Source organism: Apodemus sylvaticus, chromosome 16, assembly GCF_947179515.1.
Source record: "Apodemus sylvaticus chromosome 16, mApoSyl1.1, whole genome shotgun sequence".
Taxonomy (NCBI): domain Eukaryota; kingdom Metazoa; phylum Chordata; class Mammalia; order Rodentia; family Muridae; genus Apodemus; species Apodemus sylvaticus.
In genome coordinates this window covers 64,539,703-64,565,901 of record NC_067487.1, presented here as the reverse complement: position 1 = coordinate 64,565,901, position 26,199 = coordinate 64,539,703, and the positions used below count along the sequence as shown (strand labels likewise).

Here is a 26,199-nt window from a genome sequence, read left to right as displayed (position 1 = left end):
TTGTAGGCCTTACATATTGGGACTCTGAACCCTGTACAGGCTTGGGTATCAGAATCCAGAGTATTCCAGTGCTTAGCTTGAGGTCTGAAGTCAAGGCCTGCAGGAGCATTTCTTTGCAGTTACAGTTTACCAGCTCTTGTTTCTCCCTTATCCCTTTCTTCTTTGTCTTTCCCAAACCCTTTGATTTCCTATCTTTTTCCTGCCCAGTTGCACCTCCACAGTTGAGCTGGTCCTTTGTCAGTCTGCCAGGACTTCCAGTACCTGCCTGTGTCTGAGAGTCTGGATAGGCTCATGGATCTGGAATTGAATCCCAGATCCTTTTCTAAGTAGTACTGTGACTGAACACAGTACATAAAATCATGTATGCAATGAGGATAGCAAAGGAGGTATGAGCAGCACTCATCGTGCTGGGACAAAGGAACCGTAACTCTTCACCTTTACTGTTGTTGCCTTTAGTATGATTTTTCAGTGGCGCTCTCTGGAATAAATGTGTTAAAACATACTATTTAAAAAGGTTTTTGGAGTTTTTTAATTATGTAAGGGTGGGGTATGGCATGTTAGTGTGGTGTCACTGGAAGCCAGAATAAGCTCTAGTCCTTGGAGCTGGAGTTAGGGTGGCTGTTGACCACGGGAACATCTCTGCAGCCACTCAGGTCCGTGGCGCTCTTCCGGAGGACGGCTTTCATAGAGCGTGTTCCCGCCTGAGCAGTCTGCCGTTCGGCGGCCTGGGCTCCCTCAGTCTCCAGTTCAGAAAAAGTCCTATATTTTGATGTTAATAATTTTGTATTTTCTCTTTTCCCTTAATTTAAATCATGACTAGGTAATTTTTGATACCATATGGAAATTAATTTTCCCTGTTTCTTTGCTCTGTTGCTTGCTAGTGATCATTAGTAGGAGAACTTAATTATTTAAAGAAAATGCTTTAAAATTTTAAATCCAATATTTAGTATATTTATATGCCACTTTTAGGGCTTAGATGGGTTCATTATAATATTCTGAAATCTAAAAGTCTCAAGCACATAGGATAAAGGAATCCCTCTAAAGGTTACTATAGTTCTTTGACCAATAGTAACCCCTGTCAGCTTTCTAAGTGCATGCTAATGACGCCCTCTGCTGGACAGAAGAGCAGTTTTGTTTTTTGTTTTTTGTTTTTTTTGGTTTGGAGGTTTTCAGTTTTGCTTTGTTATTGTCATTGTTTTTCTGTTTTCTTTTTGTAAGTAATGAATGCTTTAATATAACATAGGCATAATCTCATTACTATGATATTTAGAGAGAAACCATGTCTTGTATATGATATTTGTAACATGTATCCCTAGCCAGATGTCATTTTACATCTGTGGAAAACATGTTTAGGAATACTCCTTTTAAACTCTGGCAAAGTTGAGAAAGAAGAGGTTTTTGTTGCAGGACAGTGAAGGGGAACTTTTTTTTAAACTGATTCACTTTATATCCCATTCACTGCCTGCCTCCTGGGCAACCCTCCAACAATCCTCCTCACCCTTTCCTTTCTCCTCTGAGCAGGTAGAGCCCCCCCTGAGTATCCCTCTACCCTGATACATCAAGTCTCTCCAAGGCTAGGCGCTTCCTTTCCCACTGAGGCCAGACAAGGCAGCCCAGCTAGAAAAACATCCCATGTTCAGGCAACAGCTTTAACTCCTGCTCCATTGTTCGAGACCTACATGAAGACCAAGCTGCACATGTGCTACATGTGTGGGAAGCTAGGTCCAGCCCATGTGTGCTCTTAGGTTGGTGATTCAGACTCTGAGAGCCCCAAGGGTCCAGGTTAGTTGACTATTGGTTTCCCTGTGGAGTTACCATCCCCTGAGGGGCCACAATCCTTTCTCCTGTTCTTCCATAAGAGTTCCCAAGTTCTATCCAATGTTTGACTGTGGGTTTCTGCGTCTGTCTGAGTCAGCTGCTGTGTGAAGTCTCAGAGAACAGCCATGCTAGGCTCCTGCCTGCAAGAATAAGAGTATCATTAGTGTCAAGGATTGGTGCTTACCCATGGGATGGGTCACAAGTTGGCCCAGTTATTGGTTAGCCATTCCTGCAGTCTCTGCTCCATGCCTTGTGCCTACATTTCTTGTAGACAGGATAAAATTTGGAATGAAAGTTTTATGGGTGGGTTGGTATCTCTGTACCACAGGGGTTCCTGCAAGGCTGCAGGAGGTGGCCTTTTTAGGTTCTATATCCCCAATGAGAGGGGAACTCTTATTTTTTTCCTTTTTATTGAGTCTTTGAGAATTTCACACCATGTAACCCAATCACTCTCATCTCCCTGTCCCTCCCTATCCCCCTCTACCTTGCAAGTTTCCCTGAAAGGGGTAGGAAGGTATCCTAAAGCAAATACTGTGAAAAGGAAAGGCATCCCTGTGGCAACTGTTTGTATTGTGGGTGAGTAGTCTGGGTAGAATTTGTTATTTTCAAAATACTCATGGGTAGGTAATTAAAGGTTGTGAGTTCAGCGTCTTTCATGTGGGGGAATGAGTAAGATTAAAAGAGCAGCATTCCTTTCGAGGATTAGCCCCAAAACAGCACCAATGAGTATAACTGAATTGTGATTGTGATTTCTCCCCATTTCCATCTACCCCTACCATACTCTTCCCTCTAAAAAAAAAGTACCAGATATTTCAAATTCAAATTAATGTTGCTTTAATTGTTGTACTCAAAATTACTGTTCATTTAGAATTTTTACTTGTCTAATAAAGTTTTTCTTTTCATATTGACATCTTTGGTAGATTTGACTTGAAAGAAATGCAAAATCAATTGAGAGCACTATGTTATGTATTAAAGTCTAGCTACTCCTTTAACATGTGGCTGGTTGATAGTTTATTCTCCAGCTCTCATTTCTGTTAAAACTATTGCAATTAGCGGATCTAGAACAACAAATCATTTACATTGAGTAACAGTAAAATTAGGATTTATTTACAGACTAATTTTCTTAATCTATCATTTATTTAATGGAATTTCTTTAAGGGAAGTTATTAGAGTTAAAACAGATACTCTAATCATAATGAACATTCATCTGTTATTCATGATTTAGCATATATTGAACCAATATTGTAATAGAATCTGTTTTATCATGTCCTTATAATAAAATAGTATTGCCTGTTTTAAGGTACTGGAACTTGGCGAAAGAGGCTATTAAAGCTGTAGTATAGGAACCTTTAGTAGTAAAGCTTTCCCTTGTTTGATTTGTTACAAAGCCTTCAAAAGCATCCCCAACATTGACTTGCTCTGTACAGGACTTCTGGGTGTGCGCAAGTAAATGAGAGGAGTGGGGACATTTGCATTTCAAGGCCAAGTTGTTGAATTTTGGATATTTTTAAAACGTCTATAATTTGTATCTTTAAAATTGGTCTGTGAATTGTAGAGAGCTGTTTTATTTCATTTCTGCTTAGAAATGAGTCTCAGATATCTGAGATACTTAATTTCTGAAAGTCTTTAGATTTTGTTGCCTGTTAACAGAGATTTTCTTATTTCTAATTGCAGTCGTTGGCAATTACCAAACCCATTCTATTAAAATGTAGAAATACTAAACTTACAAGTTAGTATTCTTTGAAAACAGAAGAAAAAACTCAAGCAGCTTTAAGGGCAAGTGGTGCACCTCTCTGAAGGATTTCCAGTGGATATAAGTAAAAGACAAGAAGCCTTACTCTGTCCCTTTTGGTATGACCTGTGATACTGAAATGGACTTACACTGATTTTCATTTATTCGGTTTGCATTTTGACAACTAGATACCCTTCAGTTTTTCCGGTACCTTTTTCTAGCCATCACTTATGCACACTGTTACATGTGTTATGCTCTGTACCCTGACATCCCCTCTCATCATAGTTTGCTCTGTGTGTGCATGCGTGTTTTTGTGATGCTGTTTTATAGCAAGACCCTGTCTCAGTGAAAAGGAAGGATAGAGAAGGTAGAAGAGACAGGAAGGAAAGGGAAGGAAAAGAGATTTAGTGATTTGGATACATAATCTAGCTTTTGTTCTTTACTTTTAGTATTACTGTTTGAAAAGGCTGTATGATTTTCCTCCGTTCAAATAAAGTTCAGTTATTAAATACAAATACTTGTTTAAGACTGTAATAGGTATAATGTGATGTTCTATCAAATGATACAATGTAGAATCCTGGATTTCTCCAACAAAAATATTTGATTTGCTGTAATTTATTTTATCATTGGCTTTATTTATCCTATTTTATGGGTATTTACCTGCATATAATTATGTGCACCACATGCATGCCTAGTTACCATGGAGATCAGAAGAGGGTATTGAATCCCCTAAGACTGAAGTTACAAGGGGTTGTAAGGTACCATGTGGGTGCTGAGAATCAAACCCTGGGTCCTCTGCAAAAGTAACAAGTGCTCTTAACCACTGAGCCAAGTCCCTAGACGTGATTCACTATAATCAGATCCAAAATCTTTGGTTTCAGGGACTTGGAAATTTTTCCATAGATGTTTACTTTGATGATATTACTAGCATTTGATTGAGAATAGAATGTAAAGTGGATGTTATGAAAGATATCCAGCTCATTAAAATAAAACAAATTTATTATGACAATGCTGGGTCTATGCACAAATACCCAGGAGTCCAAATTACCTTCTGTGGCATAGTGGATTAGCAAAGTTGTATCTTCTTTCTGTCATGAGCTGTCAAGATAATTAAAAAAATGAACATGTACAGTTAGCTTTTACAGAAAGATCTAAGTCAAGTAGCAATTTTTAAATGTAAGCTATTAAAATTTTATGCTAAACCTATAATTATAATAAGAATGGTTGAATACAGAGAGACAAGGGCTCAAGAGATAGCTCATCAAGTACGAGCACATTCTGCTCTTCCAGAGGACCTGAGTTCATTTTCCAGCACCCACAAGCACACACACACACACACACACACACACACACACACTTAAAAATAATACAAATTTTTTTAAAGAAGAAAATACAGATAAACTGGGATGATAAGAGAAGTTTTACGGTAGCATTATTAAGTGACTGTAGAGGGAAATCACTGACTTTCCTCTAAAGAACAGAAGTGCAATCACACGATTTTTCCCACAGCGCTGCCGTTTGCATCTTCACTGAAGCCCTTCTTCAGGGTCTGCTCACCACCATTCTCTTTCCTTGTGAATTTGACCACTAGATCCTATTGTTAAATAACTTGTTTAACCTGTTAGTGCAACATATAGCATTCTAAATTAAAACGTCATCAGAGACTTGAAAGACAATTTTTGCATCCGTGCATCAATTATGTCTTATATAAATCCAAGTTGGTAGTTACTGTTATAACCTTACTGATTTTTTTCATCCTCTTAAATATTTCTATTTAATATTCTTAATGTAGACTTTACTTTTACTTTTTTAGACTGAATCAGGATATGGATCTGAGTCCAGCTTGCGAAGACATGGCTCAATGGTGTCCCTGGTGTCTGGAGCAAGTGGTTATTCTGCTACATCCACATCTTCTTTCAAGGTTCGTGACTATAATGCTTTAAGGAAATGTTGTGTGAGTATAGTATTGGACATTGTGAGCACAACTTAGGTTTTTTATTTATTTGTGTTTTTGTGTATCTTTGTGTTTTTGTGTGCGTTTGCATATGCAGAGGACAATTAGTAGGAATCAGTCCTCTCACCCTCGGGGCCCCAGGAGTTATCCTCTAGTTGTCAGGCTTGGCAGTAAATGTTTTTTTTATCCTCTGAGCCATCTGACTAGTCCTTAGTTTTGGGTTTTTTTTGTTTTGTTTTGTTTTTTTTAAAGGAACTTTTCTACAATGTAATTTATTTGAAGTTGTTATAAAATAAGTTTGTAAAGGATGAAATCATGAGGCACACAAATATAGAATGAACACGATAGATTTTATTACCTTCATTCATTAATAACATAAGATATGACTTTATAGCTTGGTTCAAAGGAGAATATTAAAATGATTTGCTGATGTAAAACTGACCAGCATCCACAGATTAATAATCAATGCCTTGAGGAATGTGGCTTAGTGGCAGAGCACTTGGCTAGCTTACAAACTTCCTTGGTTAGTCACCACACTGCAAAAGTAATCAATGCTTCTGAACATATCAAAGCTCATTTGCATCTCTTGAGACAAAAGTCACATAACACTATTTGATTTTCTATTAAAAGACTTGTCAAATAACTCATACAATAAAAAGGAAAAACTTAGGTGGTCTGATTTCATCTTCCCCTCAGGGTTTCTTTGATGACACTCGTCAATACTACTAAATTACATCCAGTAATAATGAATTTGTCCATTTCAAAGTCTGTCTATGTCTCTTCACAGTGTTTTAGCAGATTATCAGGCAGTATTGCTTTCCTATGGGTTTGTCAGTCTCAAAGCCCTCTTCAAGCCTGTTCCTAGGAATAGTACCTTGTCATAGCTCTAATTATCCCATTCCCTCCATGATAGGGTATGAACCTAAAAAGTGACCAAATACCTTAGGGCCAGCAGCCCAGGTTTGTTTTACTTTGCTCACACACCCTCTCCTTTGTGTTTTGCAGAAAGGCCACAGTTTACGTGAGAAATTGGCTGAAATGGAAACCTTTAGAGACATCCTGTGTAGGCAGGTTGATACTCTCCAGAAGTACTTTGATGTCTGTGCTGATGCTGTCTCCAAGGATGAACTTCAAAGGGATAAAGGTTAATTAAGCTATTACCACTATTGTTTTACTTGGAGAATGAGTAGATTTAAAGCCTCTAAATCTTAATAGGTAATGTCTTTAAGTAGTAAAGTTAATTATAGTCACTTTTGTTAGAAACTGCTAGTATAATGGATTTCAGTGTCCATGTGACTTGAGTATTTTAGTAACATACTAATTCATTTCTGATTACCCATACCAGATGCCATTTAAATGGTATTCTATTGTTACAAGTAATATCTTGGTAATATTGAGCACCTCACATTATTTCTAATAATTTACCCCTGAGATCTGTTAGATCCTCCAAATGCTAAATCAGTCATGTGATCAATTTCCCCTGTTTTCTCTTCTCTTTCCATTTTTCTCTTTAATTTAGCTCTTTTGCTAACTCTTCCTTCCTCCTTCCTCTCTATGCCTTTTTTCTCATAGAAAAAATGAAGAAAAAAAGTTACAAATTAAAAAAAAAAAACTTAATGGGTTCTTACTTTAAAGGAAAAATATGTAATCTTCAATTAGCTTTTTTTTTTCCTCTTGTTTTTTTTCGAGACAGGGATTCTCTGTGTAGCTCTGACTGTCCTGGAACTCACTCTGTAGACCAGGCTGGACTCGAACCCACAGCGATCCACTTGTCTCTGCCTCCCAAGTGCTGAGATATAAGGCATGCACCAACATAACCCAGTTCAGTTAGCTTTTAATTTGAGACTTTTCCCCTTTGATAGTGCTGAGGATGTTGTTGATTTCAACACATTTTCAGTTGTTCTCTTGATTTCCCATCAAGGTGGAAATGAGCTGTCTTAGTAGCTAGCACTGCGCTCACTCCTAGTGTAAATGCATTGCAGGGCATGGCTGAATTTCTTGGCCTTATGAAATATGTTTGACTTCAAATTCTTTTTGTCTTTTTTGTGTTTTGTTTCCTTTTTCTGCCTTCCATTTTAACATTTTATAAGTTCATCTTTTCTCCTTTGTTCATCTTTTAGCTATAACTCTGTTACTTTAATGGCTATTTTAATTTTATAGTTTACATATATAACTTACCACAGGTCTGCCTTCAAAATAATCCTATGATAGCACTTCACTTATAATATCCAAAGCTTCTAGAAGTGTATTTCCTCTTTGCTCCACTACTGAGGCAAGACTTTTGAATTTTCTAGCCAACTCCTTATGAAGTTTTTCAGTCTGCACTATAGGAATAAGTAACTTTCCTTACCTTCCCACGTAAGAGCTGCATACCACTCCCTGGAATTTTTCCAAAAGGAATTCCCTGCTATTAGTACTACCATTTCTCTGCTAAGTACTCAAATACCTACTGATTTCTGGTGGTCCTTGCTATTTATCTCCCTGTGGAAACTATAGTTTGTTGTCTCAGCTGCATCTCATCTCAGGAGTCTACCAGGCTTCCTGTGTTAATGCACAGACAACTGGAGAAGTCATAGAGCTCATATCATTTGTTTCAGTGTTTGGGGACCACTCTTTTTTACTGTTATCTAATAACTAGTGTCCATTGCCTTGTAGATTCTGCCCACTCTTTATAATTTATGATAAAGAATAAATTTAGTTCCTATTATTCACCTAATCAGAGCAGAAATTTTGTCCATTAGCTACAGCCCCAGCCCATCTTTATATTTTTAAATAGCTCACTGAGGGAGCCTGTGTCAAAAGTATACAGAGAGTGATTGAGGAAGATATGGCATTGACCCCTGACCTCCTCAAGCACACAGGCTCAGTAATAAGAGGATTGTATAGCATGAGTGAGGCATTGGGTTCATTCCTATGTCTGAAAAAAACAGAGTGTGAGGGCAGCATTAACAGCAACTTGACAGCTGTTTAATCTGTTCTTATGTAAAATGAATAGTGGACTAAATTTATTCATTACCATAAATTTTTAAAAGTGGACAAAATCTGTTAGACAGTGAACACTACTTTATCAATGAAAGGTGCAACAACTTCATCTGGACTCCATAAAAAATACAGCTAATATTATAATGATAAGCCCTAACTGAGCAGCTACTTACCTCCTAATGAATGTGTTAAGCTGCCGAAAGACAGAGAATGACAAAGAGTCTCAAAGACTTCTGCTCAGCTTGATTCCTCCAATAATTGACAGGAGCCTACAAAGTCTTAGTCTGTCCAGACCTAACCACCTGGAACTGGTCCCTTAGCTCAATCCTGCAGCTACACAAATACTACACCTTTACACTCAGCCTCCCAGCTTGGCTCTGAGGGCTTTGCAGTGCTTCTTCAACTGCATTCCTCCGTAACTTATCTAACTCCTTACAGTAACTTTCTTCCCATCTGTATTAGGTCTCTGCCTTTAGCTTTAGTAAGGCATCTTTGAGTACAGAGGCATTCTACACCTCTGTAGCTATTCTAAACACATAAATATATATACATACAGACATATATGTGGGGTCTGTGATCTGAGAAAACATTAGCAGTTAAGATTGTAATCAAGCTTGTGATTGTCCACGGCCAGTGTTGGAACAATGTCCATGAATGCAGTTGTGTGAGAACAATTCTGAGTACTTGTGAGAAAATGCCAAGAAAACAAGATGTCTTGTGACCTCAGTTTTTTTAAAACACAGAATTGTTCCTGGAATGTGTTTTCATGCTCCTCCTAGGCGTAGTAGATAAGAGTGAGTTTACTCCAGATTATTCAGTATTGCTTGCTGACATTATTCATTAAATGTTTAAACTATCTTTTCTATGCCTCCATGGGGAGAAAAATGTTTTTTCCACTTGTGTGTGGCTTGTTCTTGTGATTATACAGCTTGAACTCATGAAAACCTTACTCATGTGCCCACTCTTAACCCTCAGAGTATAAACTGTCCGATGCTCTGAATAAAGCTATTTTATGAGACTGCAGACTGCCTCATTTATTAGCACCGTTCTCCCAGATCCCAGCATCTCTAAGCAGTGACAACCAGCTATTAATGAAATGAAATGAATTAGAAGTAATATGGCTTGTGAATTTAGATGATGGCATCCTGAAAAGTAAAAAAATGTGCCTATTTGTTTCCGATATATCAGGTTCATGACAGCATGATAACTTATTTCTTTTTCTTAAGATCTCCTGTATGGTTTATAGTCAGTGAGCAATTTCTCAATATCTGAATATTCTAAGACACCAGTGAAGTAAATATTTCTCTCAACTACTCCCATTTCTATATTGAAATCTGAGTTGCCATTACCTCAGAATGTGACTGTACAGGACAATTAAGTAACTGTGAAGTCATCAGGAGGAGCCTAATCTGATTTTGTCATCATAGGAAGCTATCTGGAACTACATGACAGTGCTGGTAGACAGTCCTGGAATAGGACTTTAACTCATCACCTTTGGGAGAAGTCAACACTGCCAACAGTGCTTTCACAGCTGTGTGAAAATAAAACTTACTTAGGCTATTCTGGCTTAATACTTCTGCATAGTTAGCACACACACACTACAGAATTGTAACAGATGATATCAAGTACCTAAGAAACGTCATGGTAACTATTATCAGAATGAATCCTGCCGACATTCCCTAACCTGAGTGTCTTGTTCTCCATGCTGATCGAGAGGCTCATCACTGATTTGGATTACTAGGATGATTTACTTCAGGCTGTTCCCTATCTTTAGTCTTTAACCATTCTAATTAACTTTACAATCACCTCCAAGTAATTATTTTTAAAAGATTAATCTCACCTTGCATACTTGTTTAAATAGTGACTTTTCAAAATCATGGGAAGTCACTTATAGGGAAATTAATGTGGAAAAAAGTTCCAGATTTCATTTATTTGGTAACATATATATTTGTCTAAAGACAACATAAAATCTAAATTTTTTTCTCATATTAATCCCTTCTATGAAGAGCATTATTGCAAGTGTGCCATTAATGAGTTTCTCAATAAATTACCAACAAAAAGATAATAATAAAATCTGAGGACATATTTAATTTTGGCACAAAAGTATATTGAATACTCAAAAGGATAGAAAGAAAAAAGTCAATCATATCATTCAGGTGCAAAGAAATCAGTACACAATGTTACACAAAGTAGCCTGTGATTTGAAAATGTAGCAAAATTTTTATGTGCAAATAAAGATATTTTTCATTCTGGTACTTTTGGTCAAGAAAGATTGAAACAGAAAATTTCTTTCTGTGAACTGTAGAGCCAGAAGTACTCCTACAGTAAAGAAACACAGACAGTTTGTAATATAGTAATAGTGTGGAAAGAGAGTCTTTCTGTAGAAAAGCCCTCAAAACATAAGTCAGGTGCCATAGTGTGGGGATTGCTGCTTGAAGAGACACCAAGACCGTGGCCGCTCTTCTAAAGGAGAACAGTCCCTGCAGATATGGAAATACAGACTCAGGAACTAGTAGGCCCTCCCAGAGGCTCGAGAGGGCAGCTCTCGGTTTACAGTTGTCAGTTCTTCTAGGCCTCTTCAAATGTTTTATTTTGGTTTTATCTGAGTCTGTATGCAGGTATGTGGGCCTGCATGTACCATAGTGCCTGTGCTGAGGGAGTTGGTTATCTGCTTTCACCATATGGGTCCATACAATTGAACTGGTTGTCAGGCCTGGTGGTAAGTACTTTTACTTTGCTAGACAATTCTAGGATTATTAAAAAGTCATAAAATGACCCTGGTGAAAGTAGAAAGCGGTAAGAAGGCTAAACAGTAACCATCAATTCCACAAATGACAATACATTTTTAAAGCAATATATTTAATAACATTCTACAACATAGTTATAAAATATATCTTGATAACCAGTGAAAACACAAAAGATTGATAAGAGCTTAGGCTTGGTTGAATGTAAGAATAAACCAGTTCTTATTGTAATGTCTTTAAATATTTTTTATTTAGTGGTAGAAGATGATGAAGATGACTTCCCTACAACTCGTTCTGATGGAGACTTCTTGCACAATACCAATGGTAATAAGGAAAAATGTAAGTTATAAATTTTCTCCCTCCACTGGATGAAGTATACTTTGTAAAGTTATATAGTTGTTATATAGTTAAAAAAAAAAAAAAAAACACATTTTTTTTTTTCAAGACAGGGTTTCTCTTTGTAGTCCTGGCTGTCCTAGAACTCACTCTGTAGACCAGGCTGGCCTCGAACTCAGAAGTCCGCCTGCCTCTGTCTCCCAAGTGCTTAGATTAAAGATATGTACCACCACTGGCCGTCTCAAAAAATTTATTTTTAACTAATTTCCAAAAGAAATGGAACTCCTGAAATCTGAATTTAAAGTATCTTTGAAGAAAAGTTATGTAGGTAAAATACATATGCTAATATCATGTTAATAATGGCTTGCTGTCTAGCTAACTAAGGCTTGTTCTAAATTCCAAATATTAATCTCATTTCATTAGTATTGGCAAAGTTAGTTGTTAGCACTAAAAGAATTTTATTCTTATCTGGAAAGTGCCATTGAGGATTTTATTTCAATGTTTCATTTGAGTGTAAATTCTCTGTGTTTAATGCACTCTTCTTCACTTGATAAATTGGTGTTGAAAGTATTTGGTGAGTTATTAGAGGAAACTTCTTGAATTTCAAATATTTTATTAATATGAAGTATAAATTATATTCTTTTTTGATATCTACCTAAAAATATCTAAAGTGGATTCCTACTTTTTTAAGATGAATGAAAATTTTGTGAAAATTTAAGTATTTTTGCTACAATTATAAAAGAATATAAAGTAAAATCTGGCAAAAACACTTTTCATTGTTTTTGAGCTGTTTTATACATGTAATATTCTGTTAATTATACTAGAGCATACCATTTTCTCTTCCCACATTTTCCTTCCTTTTCTTTCTTTCTCTCTCTCTTTCTTTCTTTCCTTCCTTCCTTCCTTCCTTCCTTCCTTCCTTCCTTCCTTCCTTCCTTCCTTCCTTCCTTTCTTTCTTTCTTTCTTTCTTTCTTTCTTTCTTTCTTTCTTTCTTTCTTATTTCTTACTTCCTTCTAGCTCCTTTCTTCCTTACATTGTACTTCCCATAGTTGTGCAGAATTCTAACTTAATATTAAAACTTACTACAAAAGTTGTGTTTGTAATTTAAAACTAGAATCTTGAAGTCTATCAGGTTATCCAGTGTCTTTATAGTATTGAAGGACTCTTGGGGATGTTTCTTTGGGTTGTTTAATGTCACAGTGAACAATATGATGTAATAGAAAAGGTACTTTATTTGAAAGTTAACAAAATCATTAAAATAAGTATTAAAACAGCCTAAGCATTCATCCCACATGTCCTCAGCAACCCCACCAACTTTCCCAAAAGAAAGTAGGTTATTTTCTTTAGGATTGAAGTGGAGATTTCTAGATTGATGAGGATATTTCCGTTAGCTATTGAAGTGGAAATTTCTAGATTCATCAATACTGGGTATAGCAAAAGTATTGCTATATTGTACTATCAAGAAAGTAATTAATGGAACTGGCATGATGGCTCCTGTCTTAGTTGGAGTTTCCATTGCTGTCATAAACCACCATGATGAAAAAGCAGGTTGGAGAGGAGAGGGCTTATTTGGCCTATACTTCCACTGTTTGTCCTCTAAAGAAGTCAGGACAGGAACTCAGACAGGGATGGCAGGAGCTGATGCAGAAGCCACGGAGGGGGCTGTTGACTGCCTTGCTCAGCCTGTCTGTTGTTGTTTGTTTGTTTGTTTGTTTGTTTGTTTTTTATAGAACCCAGTACCTCCAGCCTGGGGATGGCCCCAGTAGATTGAGTACTCCCTCATTAAAACAATGCCTTATCAGCCTGCCTGTGGATCCGTTTTCTTAATGAAGGTTTCTGCCTGTCCGGTCACTTTAACTTATGTCTCTTTCGGTCACATCGTCATTCCAAAAGCACGGGGATCTGTCTGATCCTCAGCACCCAGCTAAAAGAGCAAGGCATGGCAATTTGTCCCTGTGATCCCATTCCAGGGAGACAGATATCCCTGTAGCATGTTGGTCACACAGTCATGTGTGCTCTAGGTTCAGTGGCCTTGTCCCAAAAAATAAGGTAGGAAACAACTGAGGAAGACAGCCAGCATTGGACTCTGGCCTCTATGTGCACCCATACCTGCACATAATACACACGCACCTTTATACACACATAAAAACAAATTAAGTAGAATTATATATGGTGGCTTTTGAGCTCTGACTGTCACTGTCCAAGAACCTCTGTACCATAGTTTACATTCCAGAAAATGCAGTCTCACCCGTCCTCGTACCCTGTCCCAGGGACCTCATGAGACTGCAGAGCTTCTGTGAGGCAAAGGACACTGTCAATAGGACAAAATGGGAACCTACAGCTTGGGAAAAGATCTTTACTAATGCTACATCTAATAGAGGGCTAATATCCAAAATATATAAAGAACTCAGGAAGTTAGACTTTTAAAAACCAATAACCAAACTTAAAAATGGGGTACAGAGCCAAACAGAGACTTCTCAATAGAGGAATCTCGAATGGTTAGGAAGCACCTAAAGAAACGTTTAACATCCTTAGTCATTAGGGCAACAAAAATCAAAATGACCCTGACATTCCATCAATCAGATGGCTAAGATCAAAAACTAAAGTAACAGGCAGCACACACATGCTGGCAAGGATGTGCAGAAACTCCTCCATTGCTGCAATGGAGGAGCAATTGTGATTGCAAACTGGTACAACCACTCTGGAAATCAATCTGGCAGTTCTTCAGAAAATAGTTCTACCTGAAGACCCAGCTATACCACTCCTGGGCATATATCCAAAAGATGTTCCACCATCTCATAAGGACATGTGCAACACTGTTCATAGCAGCTTTATTTACAATAGCCAGAAGCTAGAAACAGCTCAGATATCCTTCAACTGAAGAATGAATACAGAAAAAGAAACATTTTTAAAGCAAACTTATAACAGATCCATTAAGAACTATTAGAAGTCTAAGAGATTGAGCAAGTTTGTAAAGTGTAAAGCCAGTATACAAAATATCAGTTATATTTGATACGAACAATATGAAAATCATGAGTGAGTTTGTGTGTGAGTGTGCGCAAGCATGCACATGCTCATGTGTACACGTGGGGTGTGTGTTCAGGTACATGAGCAGACTTCCCTAAAGGCCAGAAGTGGGTGTTGGATCACATGGATCTAGACATACCGGCGATTGTGGGTAGTAAGAACTGAATGAACTCTGAGCCTCTGGAAGAACAGAAAGTTCTCTTAACTGTCAAGCCATCTTCCTGGCTCTATTACTTTTGAGACAAAGTCTTACTATATAGCCTTGTGAGACAGCCCAAACTGACCTTGACTTCAGTGATCCACCATTTTAGCCTCTTGAAGGTTAGAATTCTAGGCATAGGCTACTATGTCCGGCACTCAGGTAAATCTTGAAAATGAATCAAGTAGAACTTTGTCATAACACTGCTTTTATGTTTGTTCTGTGAAATGTCTGAAAAATATATTGCAGAGGCAGAAAATAGGTCAACAGATCCAAGGATTTGGGGAAAACATGGAACAATTTCTAGTAGACTTGAGAGTTGTAAGACATTTTGACTGTGCTGCTGCTGATTATATAGCTCTGAATATACTAAAAACTTTAATTTTATGAGTGAATTTCTTGGTGTGGGAAGTTTATCTTAATAAAGCCATGTTTTTAAAAAACAAACAAGCAAACAGCTCAGTATGACCAAAGGTAAAGCTCGGCGGCAGAGCTCCGAAGTAATGTGCAGCCAAACACGTGAATAGGGCTGTATCGTCCATGCTTAAGTGAGCTTCTGCACGCTTTCACTTGGGTTTTGTAATTTAAAATTCCTAGTTGATATGTATGTGTGTCAGGAGTTGATTTCTTCTCACTGCTGAGTGATATTTTCTGGTATGTTTGGGGGTATTATAAATAAAGCTATGTAAACATTCATATACAGGCCTTATAGGCATCTGTTTCATTTCTCTGAGTTAAATGTCTGTGCATAATTTTTCAGAGTTATATGGTAGATGGATTTTTACTTTTAAAGATATGCAAGCTCCCTTGTGTGGTTTTAATTTGCATTTCTTTAGGAGCTAAGGTTCTTCTGTGCTTGCTGTTGCTTTCTTCTTTGTTGAAGTGTATTCACATCTTTGTTCTCCACCATGGTGTCTTTCCAGCACTGCAACTGCAAACCCAGGGCTTTGTTCCTGGAGCTGCATTCCATTCCGAGCTCCCAGTCTTTGTGGGTTATTTGGTGTTTAATTGCTTATTTACCCAATATATAGTATTTTTAGGTTATTTGATATGTTACAGATATGTCCATGATTAACATAGGCCATTCATTTCACCCTACTTGTGGCTTATCTTAACAATGTCTTCAAGTTTGAAATTTTGATAAAATATTTTATAAATCTGTCCTTTCCAGATTGCACCCTTACTGTCATGACTATATGCAAGCCTCTGAGGTCACGGTGTCATTATTTTCCTTGCAAATGTTCTATCAGGATGATTATATATTAACCATAGAATAAGATAGGTTCTTGTTTCTATCTTAGGATTTTTTAAGATCTCTCCTTTAATACAATTGCTAACCATGCATTAAAATTGTAAAGGTAAACATAAACGTGATTTAATATTTTGAATTTCATACTGCTTTTTAAATTCTACAGTTCATTTTGTTATAGTTTTAAAATTCTACATTTTGTAAACTTAAGTATCTTGACATAAGTTTCCTAAGCTTTGACCTGTCAGGGTGTTGTCAGTATTACTCCTCCTCCCCCTTGACTTACTAGGTACAGCTTCAGGAAATAGAATAGTAAAGTCCATAGAAGGAACGATACAGTCCAAGACCGTGCTATGATTTTCTAGTTTTATAAATGCTTGCAATCTTAAGTATAGTGAAATCTCATTTCAATGATTTCCTGTGTTAACTTTATTTTCAGTATTTCCACATGTAACACCAAAAGGAATTAATGGCATAGACTTTAAAGGGGAAGCAATAACTTTTAAAGCAACTACTGCTGGAATCCTTGCTACACTTTCTCACTGTATTGAATTAATGGTAAAACGAGAAGAGAGCTGGCAAAAAAGACATGATAGGGTAAGACTTTTGTTTTCATTTTTAAAATAATCATTTTAAGCTTCATGTGTTCAGAGAACATTAAAACAATAAGCTAACTTCTGAGGGGAAGGATCTCTGCCTCATAAAAAGATCAGGTGGTTCACATTTGCCACTTGTTCAGAATCTTAAACTCAGTATTTACCAGTAATGTATTTTGCTTATTTAATATAAATTTAATATTCTTCAAATATTATGATTGTTTGGTATAGAAGTAATGTAACATTTGGCATCAGTGTCTTTTAGTATATAAAATTTGAGTCTGTGTGTAAGTTATATGAGCTGCTTTGACCCTTATAAAGTCTAAAAGTTACCTGTCACATCATGACCATTAAGTTTTCTTTGGTCACTGTGATGTCACTTACACCCATTATATTGTTCAAATATTGCCCTATTCTTCATTTTCCCATCTTTATTTAATCATCAGCATTGATAATAGTGTTGTAATATGAATTTCTAACTTTTAATGTGAACTATGGTCTACTGAATTTGTTTTGTAGAGACACTCATGTGTAAAATAACCAAATACTAAAATTAAAACATACCTTAGAAAATCTAATTCTAGCTCAATACCATCATTTTTCAGAAGGAACAAAGTCAAGGACTTGCCCAAAGGTGCTAAGCAACAAAGCTGGAGCAGACTGCTCTGTTCCGGGTGTGTCTGCTCTTGGTGCCAGATGCTTCTTCACCCAGTCAGAAGTGCTTACAGCTAGGAAGGCCTTTCAGTGTGAGGAAGAGACTAAGGAAACCAGCAACAGCTGTTGTTACACCACCATGACGCAGGAGTTAAATAGCACTCTCTTTTAAAAACTCTTCTCCTGTTTCTAAGAGCTCTTCAGAGTTCTCAAGCACCGGTGAGAGAAAGTCATACTAACTAGCAGTATGCCAACCTTACCTGATGCCTGTGCTTCAAGACCCTGGTGGATGTAAAAGAGAGCATCAAACTTTTTATACACTGTTTTTTTTTTCTTTTTTAAGATTCATACTTATGATCAAGTTTAATTTCTAAATTAGGCACAATGAAAGTTATGCAAGTCAATATTGATAATTCATAAAAAGTTCTTTATCAGTAAATGTTTTTAGATAATTCATAAAATCAAGGAGAAGGTGCAATGACACCGTGATTTCTGTGATACTGTTTTATTCCAGGGTGTTCTCATGCCCTCTGTAAGCTAGAAATAGAGAAATAATAAACGGGAAATGCTCCCTCAAGACGTTTATACTCTGGAGCACATTAGATACATGATCATAATAACAGCTATTTGATAGAATTACTTATTGTTTTAAAATGTCCACTCAGACTAACCAAAATATTTAGAAGTGACTCATTCTTTATGGTTATCTGTGATAACAATCCCATGTCCTGTAGACATGCACTTAGGAAGACAGCAATTCTAAATTTAAATAATTTTAGTTAGTAATCTTAATAAGAGAAAATTGTACTTATTGACTTTAAGGTGTCCTAGCTTCAATTTGGATATAGCTATATAACTAGTTAGCTGTGTGTGTGTGTGTGTGTGTGTGTGTGTGTGTGTGTGTGTGTGTGTGTGTGTAAATTAGCCCAAGTATCTAAACTTAAAAGTACGTGTTGTGAGACAGTGAGGGAGGGGTTTCTGTGTTGGCCCAGCTTCAGGATCCCATCAGATTTGATCCAGTAAGCCGTGCTGTGGCAGCAAGTTTCCATCTGGGCTGGGCCAGCCTTCAGGTGTTTACCTTGAATCTTTAACACTGTTGATTCTGTCCATACAATGAAAGCATTCAAGTAGGTTATCAGTTTTAACCAGCAATAGAATGGTAAGAAATCTTTTAAAATATTTAGTATCAACTGATATTACCTATTAGAAATTGAGTTCTTTTAATTCCTAACATTTAGTTCTTGCTTTTTCTCCCTCCACAGCAATAAACAATGGTGTTGGGTAGGGAGAAGTACAGGAATCTGTAGCTGGCATTTCACTGGTGCTGATTTATCACATTTTAATATTAGACATGAGCAATTACATTAACATTTTTTTAACCACTCCAGTATTGAGCACGGATGTAGATGTTCTTAGCCAACATTGAGACAGTTGCTCCTATATGATGTATATCCTACGGGAAAGCACTTCCTAGGCAGAATAACATTTGTCCTTCTTGCAGGAATAGTTATTTTTTGGTCAAATTATACAACTTCACAGAAGTGACCTAACAGTCTTTTTATGGTCATTGAAATTTGCACTTCAACCGATAAATCAGTCTCTGTCCCTCTCTGCCCGCCCTGCGTAGGAGGTAGAGAAGAGGAGGCGAGTGGAGGAAGCATACCGGAGCGTGATGGAAGAACTCAAGAAGAAGCCCCGCTTCGGAGGGCCGGATTATGAAGTATGGCCTGAGACCGGGTCCCCATCTGTCGCATCTATCACAGAGATGACCTTTAATGCTTTTGTAACCTTTAAGAGGTCATAAACATATATTCCTCAGGGAATTAACTTAATTGATTAATTAATTCTTCTTACCATCTACAAAGGTTTATATATGTTTTAAAGACCCAGGTGTTTTCAAATTTTATTAAGCCAAACATAGTTATAGGACCTTGTGCCTATAATCCCAGCACCAGAGAGGCTAAGGTGCTTCTCCTTGGGGAGGGTCACCTTGAGCTATAAAACTAGAGTAAGAGTCTGCCTTAAAAGTTCTTTTTGATTACTGATTTGCTATATGAAAGTTTTAAACTTCCTTATTATGAGTCTTTCTTTTGATAGACTTAGTAAATAATTATTTATACTTAATGGTTTCTTCTAACTATATCTAATGCATTCTGGATTTTTTTGTATGTTGTTTTAAGACAGTATCTGTTGTAGCCCAGGCTGTCCTTGAACTCCTGATCCCCCTGCCTTTTTCTCTGCCTCTTCAGTTACAAAGATCCTCTGCCTCCAGGATTACAGCTGTATGCCATCATACCAGCACATTTACATTTTTAAAAATTATGATAGAATATAGGAATCTATATTTTATTCCAGTGTCATTTGTTGAATGGTCTTTTTCTTTTAATATTTAAAGATTTATATCACTATTTTTTTTATGTGTAGGACCGTTGACCACATACATACATACATACATACATACATACATACATACATACATACATACGTATGCTCCATATGCATGCCTAATGCTCATGACCTCTTAAGAGGTCATCAGATCCTCTGAGTTGTAGTTGGTCATGAGCTGTAGAGTATGTTCTGGGAGAACTGACCTTGGATCTTCTGTAAGATCAGCAAGTGTTTTCAACGCTGAGTCATCTCTCCAACTCCCATCTGTTGAACATTCTTAGTCCACCTAATTAAAGTGCACCTTCCTCTTTTTTCTTGATGGAAAATAACGGACATAGCGTGATGATCTGCAGTCCCAGTACTCGAAGTTAGTAGCTGGAAGATCAAGCGTTCAAGGCCAAGTTGAGCTACATGAGACTGTCTCAAATAATTTTCTAAAAATATGTACATATAGCATATATTTTTTAAAATTCCTGTGAATTTTAATTTTAATTCTAAACTGTATAGTTCTTTGCAGAGGAGTAATTCATTGGTGGACTGCTTACCTAGCGTGCTCTAGATCCCAAGTTCAAGTCTCAGCATTACAAAAGCAAAACAAAATTAGGAAAATATAAAGTCCTAAAGTGAATCATCTACCTTTTTACTTTCTTCATTCCTACATTCCTACATTTATTTTCTGCATTTCTACAGTCATTTCTTTTGAAATTTTAAGCTATTTGTTCTTGTCAGTTCTGTGTATGCAGGTGTACACAGTTGTGGTGGCTGGAGGGTGACATTAGGTGTCTCCTAACGAGCTCCACCTTACATTTTTTAGATCAAGCTTCTCACTGAACCTAGTGCTCTCTATTTTGGCTAGATTGGCTGGTCAGCAAGTCCCTGGGATTGACCTATCCAGGGTCAATCCCTAATGCTGGAGATACAGACTTATTTATGCCTCTGAGCTGGACTTATATATGGTGCTGAGGATGTGAAGCCAGTTCCCAGGCATGCTTTATGCACTGACCTGTCTTTCCAGAAGGATTTGGACAGTTCAGTAATCCCTGCTATATAGACCTTTACCTTGAAACAGTATTAGCCAGCTCACAGTAAATGTACCTGTTGGGATGGCTTGAACCTGTAATCCTGGTACTCAGGAAGCTGAGACAAGGGGGTGCTGCCAAGTGGGAGGTCAGTGTGTGCCAGAGTGAGTTGTAGGACAACTTCGAGTACAGCTGAGACCCTGTTTCACAAAAACAAGCAAGAAGCATAATGGATGAGCTAGTTATAGTAGTAGTAGTAGTAGTAGATTTCTGAGTGTGTGTTACCACTGTGATACGACTATACTAGTATACTTCATGGTCCACAAAAATTTGCTCAACAAATGTGTGTTAGGTCCGTTTTCAGCTTTCTCCTCTCAGAGGTAATATCTAACTTGTCAGTGTTTTTTCTGTTTCTTTAAACAAATGAAATGGTTGCTTTTTGTTTCCTGTCTGTTATGTAGGAAGGTCCAAACAGTCTGATTAACGAAGAAGAGTTCTTTGATGCTGTTGAAGCTGCTCTTGACAGACAAGATAAAATAGAGGAACAGGTACATCAACTCACATTCCAAAGACATTAATTTTAGCACCACAGGTGTTCCTTGGTGTGTGTTATAGAACTGGAAACTGATTGTAATAAAAATATTAACTATCATAAGTATTGAAGATTCTTTATATTTTAATTTCCAAACACAAAGACTGATAATTATATAAAGAGGTATGCATGGTTAATATGGACTTAAATGGAAATATTCTACTCATTACCCTTGAGGCATTCAGCCTCAACCATTCTGGTATCCAAAGGGTCTCTCTTAATTGTTTTCTCGAATACCATAGAGCTCACAGGTGACAGAGGGGTTGTTTTCGCTCTAGTCCCCTACAGTCTTTATTACTAGCTCATTTGTTTGCCAGTCTTCCCCTTTAGCCTCCCCTCAGTTCCACTTTGCTTGCTCCATTGCAGTCATCACTGGAGTCTCAGCGTGTATAGCCAACTCCTTTCATGGAAATCAACTCAAAGACTTTCTTAGATTTTTAAATTCTAATTACAAGATTAATTTGATTCCTGGCTTCAATTCTACTACAATGCAGTTACCTTATTTCCCACCAGATGGTACTAAGGGATGAGTTTTACTTACTTACCTCTCCTGAAGTCATATCCTTTAGGGTATGTCTAAGGATAGTCATTCCTTAGAAATAATAGAGCCTGAAGTAGCGTTCATTTGGGAACAATCGTGGGCTCATTGTAGATAGCCTTTCTTGCTTTGTTATCTGTTAGTATGGCAAAGACAGAGATGGTGTGAGAATAGTGAAATGGTCAAGATCAAGCACTAGAAAACTTTCAATGAGTGTTTATTTAAATGTGTGAGAAGTCCCTTAAATTGAAGCAGTGGGAAGTCAAGGGTCAGAATAGCACAAGTTAGATACTGAGATGAAGGCAGGCTGTCTTCATGGAAAGGAGATAAAAACACACATATGAAGTGATCTTAGGAACCTACAGGGGACGCAAATACTGATACTGGTTCTGATGACATTAGTCTCAGACCTGAACTGCAGGTTCTAGAGAACTACTGATTGTAGATGCAGTAGATTGAGATGATTTGAACAGAGTTTAGATAAAAGAAATTTAGCAGTAATATTTACCTTGACTCATGAGAATTGATATTATACAAGTAATGGATGAGAGGGTTTTGTCTGGGAACAATATAAAAGAGGTTATCCCTAATCTAATGCAGTATCTATAGAATAGAAAGAGACTAATTTGGGATCGAAGTGTCAAGATTAAGCAAAGATGTGTCTGTAGAGTAGCTTCCTAATTCAGGTAATTATTGTTAACGTGCTTATTAATAAAATGTTAGTTTTGGGCTATAGTTGCCATTTGTAGGATGCAAAATATACTTTAGAAACATTTCATGTTAGCATATGTTTTTTCAGTCACAGAGTGAAAAGGTCAGGTTACACTGGCCTACATCTTTGCCATCTGGAGATACCTTTTCTTCTGTTGGGACTCATAGATTTGTACAAAAGGTAAGCAGATGCACTTTACTAAAAGAATGCCTGCATTTCTCATTGTTTTGGGGACTTTCCTATTCCTTGTTTTTTTATTTAAGGTAAAGTGGAGGGGTGAGGATAGGGAGTGGATAGTGGGAAGTAGTTACTATCTTCCTTCTGTGAGCTTAAGTACTTTGTAATTTTGGAAATACTTCCTTCTTTTTGGAATGAGTTTGGAGCATAATACATAATAGGTGCGTGGAGTCAGCACTTGCTGCTGTGCCTGCTTCATACAGTGCTTGTTTTCTCTTCTTTATCTTGTGTTTGCAAGTTGGTACTGAATGCTCTGTTGTGCCTTTGTTCTGATTCCTTGGTTTTTTCTTTGTCTGTCTCTGGTAGCCCTATAGTCGCTCTTCCTCCATGTCTTCCATTGATCTAGTCAGTGCCTCTGACGATGTTCACAGATTCAGCTCCCAGGTACTGTATAAATATATAGAGTGGACTTGAGTCTTTTTTGCTGTATTTCTGCCTGCTTGGCCAATTCTAAGCAATCTATTGATTGAGCTGCTTGTTTTGGTTTTAAATTTTAAATAGTCATAAATGTTAAAAGGGCTTTCCTTATCTCCTAAGTAGCTCTCCTTTGTCAGCCTTGCATGTCCCTTTATTTTGTTCCCTCCACTAGGAATAGCTTGGAATTTGATCTTAAGGAAGGTAGTACTCAGGGAAATTTTTCAATTGAATTAAAATATATAAAAGTAAGCTGATTGTTCATTCATCATGACTTTATTTCTCTAGCTTTCTTTCTGGACATGGATTATAGGATATTCTATTTCATAAAGATGGATTTTAGCAGTCTCATTTTTTATCTAATTTTAAATGACTTCCAGTGATGTTCAGCAAAGAAATAACTTTAACTAATAGTTGTCTCATTACTGTTATAATACTAAATTTATTGAGTAGACTATATTTTCTTTATTCAGGTTACTTGTGAATACTGTAGGCTAATATATTTGTATATCTGCCAAATCTATAGAAGTTGGTTCTAACTTTATTTCTGTTCACTAAAGGATTGGGAATTTAAGACAGTAAACAGAATGTACAGATTCTGCCATCAAAATAAGATTAGTTTTCCAGAGAGGAAAGAATTTTTTTGGTGTAGACATTTTTTAAACACCTTTTTCTTTTTCTTTTTCTTTTTCTTGGGGCTGAGGATTAAGCCCATAGCCTTCGCACGCTAGGGGTTCTCTGCCTCTCAGTTGCTTTCCCAGTCCTTCACAATGTTAAGGTTTTGGTTTGGTTTGGTTTTTAATTTTCAGACCTTTGCAATTCAGTTTTGTATTTTTACAGCAGTTGCATTTTTGGACCATGTTATGTTGCAAACCTGAGCTTCTGGTTATGGTGATTGGGTTTAAACCCTAGTTAACTGTATGTGTCATCTCAACGACTTTAGAGTCTAAGATCATAGTAAGTGTTAAGCGCCTGGCCCTTTGCTGGAATTACAGTAGCATGACTGATTGAGCTAGTCAAGTGTATACATAGTTTTCCCTAGCTGTATTCTAATAAAACTTATTAAAAGTCATAACTTAAAACAGGTCTCAGTTATATTACACATGCAAGTTAAATCATTTGTTTTTAATGCAATAGAGGAAAAAAGACTTAGAAATGCACATTTCCTGATTTTTTTACAGCTTTTTGTTGTAAATAATTTTGAGAAAATATTTAGCAGTTCTTGATCATAAATCACCCATAACTATATGTCTATATTATTTATTATTTCTTTATTTTTGCATGCCTTTTAAAAAGTGTATATTCACTTGAGTAGCAAAAGCTGTGTAATACCAGGGGACATTGGCTTATTCTGCTAATTTTCCAGACAGTAGTTTTAGAGATGGTGAGGCAGCAGGGTTGCTGAAGTGCTTCCTGAACAAATAGGAGGCCTTTGTCCACTCTTCACGTTCCCCGTGCACAGGCAGGTGGTAGCTTGCTCTTAGGAGTTCCCAGATCCGTAGGGCTCACTGGCCAACCCTGCTAGCCTGCATGGCAAACTCCGAGACAGTGAGAGACCCTATCTCAAAAAGAGGTGGATAGGAGGAAGTAAGGCATAATGTGTAAGGTTTGCTCTGACATTTACAGCATGTATACACATATATACTCACACAGAGAAGTAAGGAAAAAAAGTAAAGTCATAGCCTAACTGAAATCCATCAGTATTCAAATGTTAGGACACACAGGCTCTAAACGAGAGCAACCGGGTTAGCGTGAGGAGGAATGAGGGTGCGTAAGATTCTGTCTTCACAACTCACACCTGAGTCTCAACTGTAGAGCCAGACAGTTGCTGAAATCCTTTAAGTGTATAACAAATTTTTGTAAGATTTTCCCAAATTTTAGCTTACTTGTGTAGATAACATTTTTGTAACTAGTGTATGTAAATTAAGATTTACATATTGGTATAAATTTTTTTTTTTGCTAACATGGTGCTATATGATTAATCAGGTCCTGTTTCAGCTTTTGATCATATTCTTTATATAACGAAGTAAAAGAAGAATATAGTATTGAAATTTTAAAGTATTGTTTTTGTCTTTCTGTTTGTTGTCATTGGCAAATATGGGTTTTAGAAATAAAACTGTAGCCTATGTTCTCCAGCATCTTTAGAATAAAAAATTCCAAGTTGGTAAGAGTACTAACTTTGAATAATGTTATCTACCTTTTCTCCTACAGTAATGAGTCTGCCAAGATCAAGACCTAGTTAATATTAGCTGAGAGTTTTGTCTGGAAAACGCTACCAGTTAAAATTACACTTGTGATTAAATTAGATTTGTACATTTTACAGGTTTGCAGGATAAGCTCTTGGGTTAAAACATGTTTGGAACATGTTTTGTTATATTACCTTATATAACATTTCCATGTACACTAAGGATTCTATGAATTTCCTTAAATTATTAGGTAATATAGACCTTAAAAAATTAAAAAATATTTTAAAAATACTTTAAAATATTAAGTAGGCAAAGTCTTCATTTTGTAATTAATTGAAAAAAACAAGCCAGTTTGTTACCACTATCAGTTGTTTGTCAAGGATGAGACTGTATGTGAGTGGAAAAGTATTAGCATGCTATACACAGAGCCCTGGTGAAGCCAGCTGACACTGTGCATGCCATTGAAGCATGATGCTGGGTCAGTTCCTAGTCTTAAATGTCCATCCCTGCAAGCAAGATGGCTCAGTGGGCAAGGAGCCTGTTGTGCAAGCCAGAGAACCTGAGTGTGGTCCCCTGAACCCACAATGGAAAGATTACCAGCTTTAGAAAGTTGTCCTCTGATCTCCACACATGTAGTGGCACATGCATAAAACACATTCACAAATAATAATAAATTAAAAAGTAAATTTAAATAGCAAGTCACTATTGATAGTCTTTAAAATTTTTGTGGTTGGAGTACAATCGAGGGATTTTTTTTCCTCCCTCTTCCATGTGGCTCTTAGGCACAGGTCTTCTGGCTTAAGAAGTACTATCCCAAGCTGA

The 26,199-nt window shown here is 36.9% G+C and overlaps 1 protein-coding gene across 4 annotated transcripts in view; it reads left to right on the top strand.

The window, feature by feature from the left end:
• Positions 1–26,199, top strand: part of Cert1 (ceramide transporter 1) — an 89,091-nt gene that overhangs the window by 46,456 nt on the left and 16,436 nt on the right. For 2 of the 4 annotated variants that reach the window (XM_052160065.1, XM_052160068.1), the window contains exons 4-11: positions 5,364–5,471; positions 6,510–6,648; positions 11,486–11,569; positions 16,481–16,638; positions 18,919–19,011; positions 21,160–21,246; positions 22,628–22,720; positions 23,084–23,161. In XM_052160065.1, the coding sequence (XP_052016025.1) occupies positions 5,364–5,471; positions 6,510–6,648; positions 11,486–11,569; positions 16,481–16,638; positions 18,919–19,011; positions 21,160–21,246; positions 22,628–22,720; positions 23,084–23,161 (840 nt within the window). The remainder of the gene's footprint in view (positions 1–5,363; positions 5,472–6,509; positions 6,649–11,485; positions 11,570–16,480; positions 16,639–18,918; positions 19,012–21,159; positions 21,247–22,627; positions 22,721–23,083; positions 23,162–26,199) is intronic. The other 2 variants (XM_052160067.1, XM_052160066.1) reach the window with 1 other exon arrangement.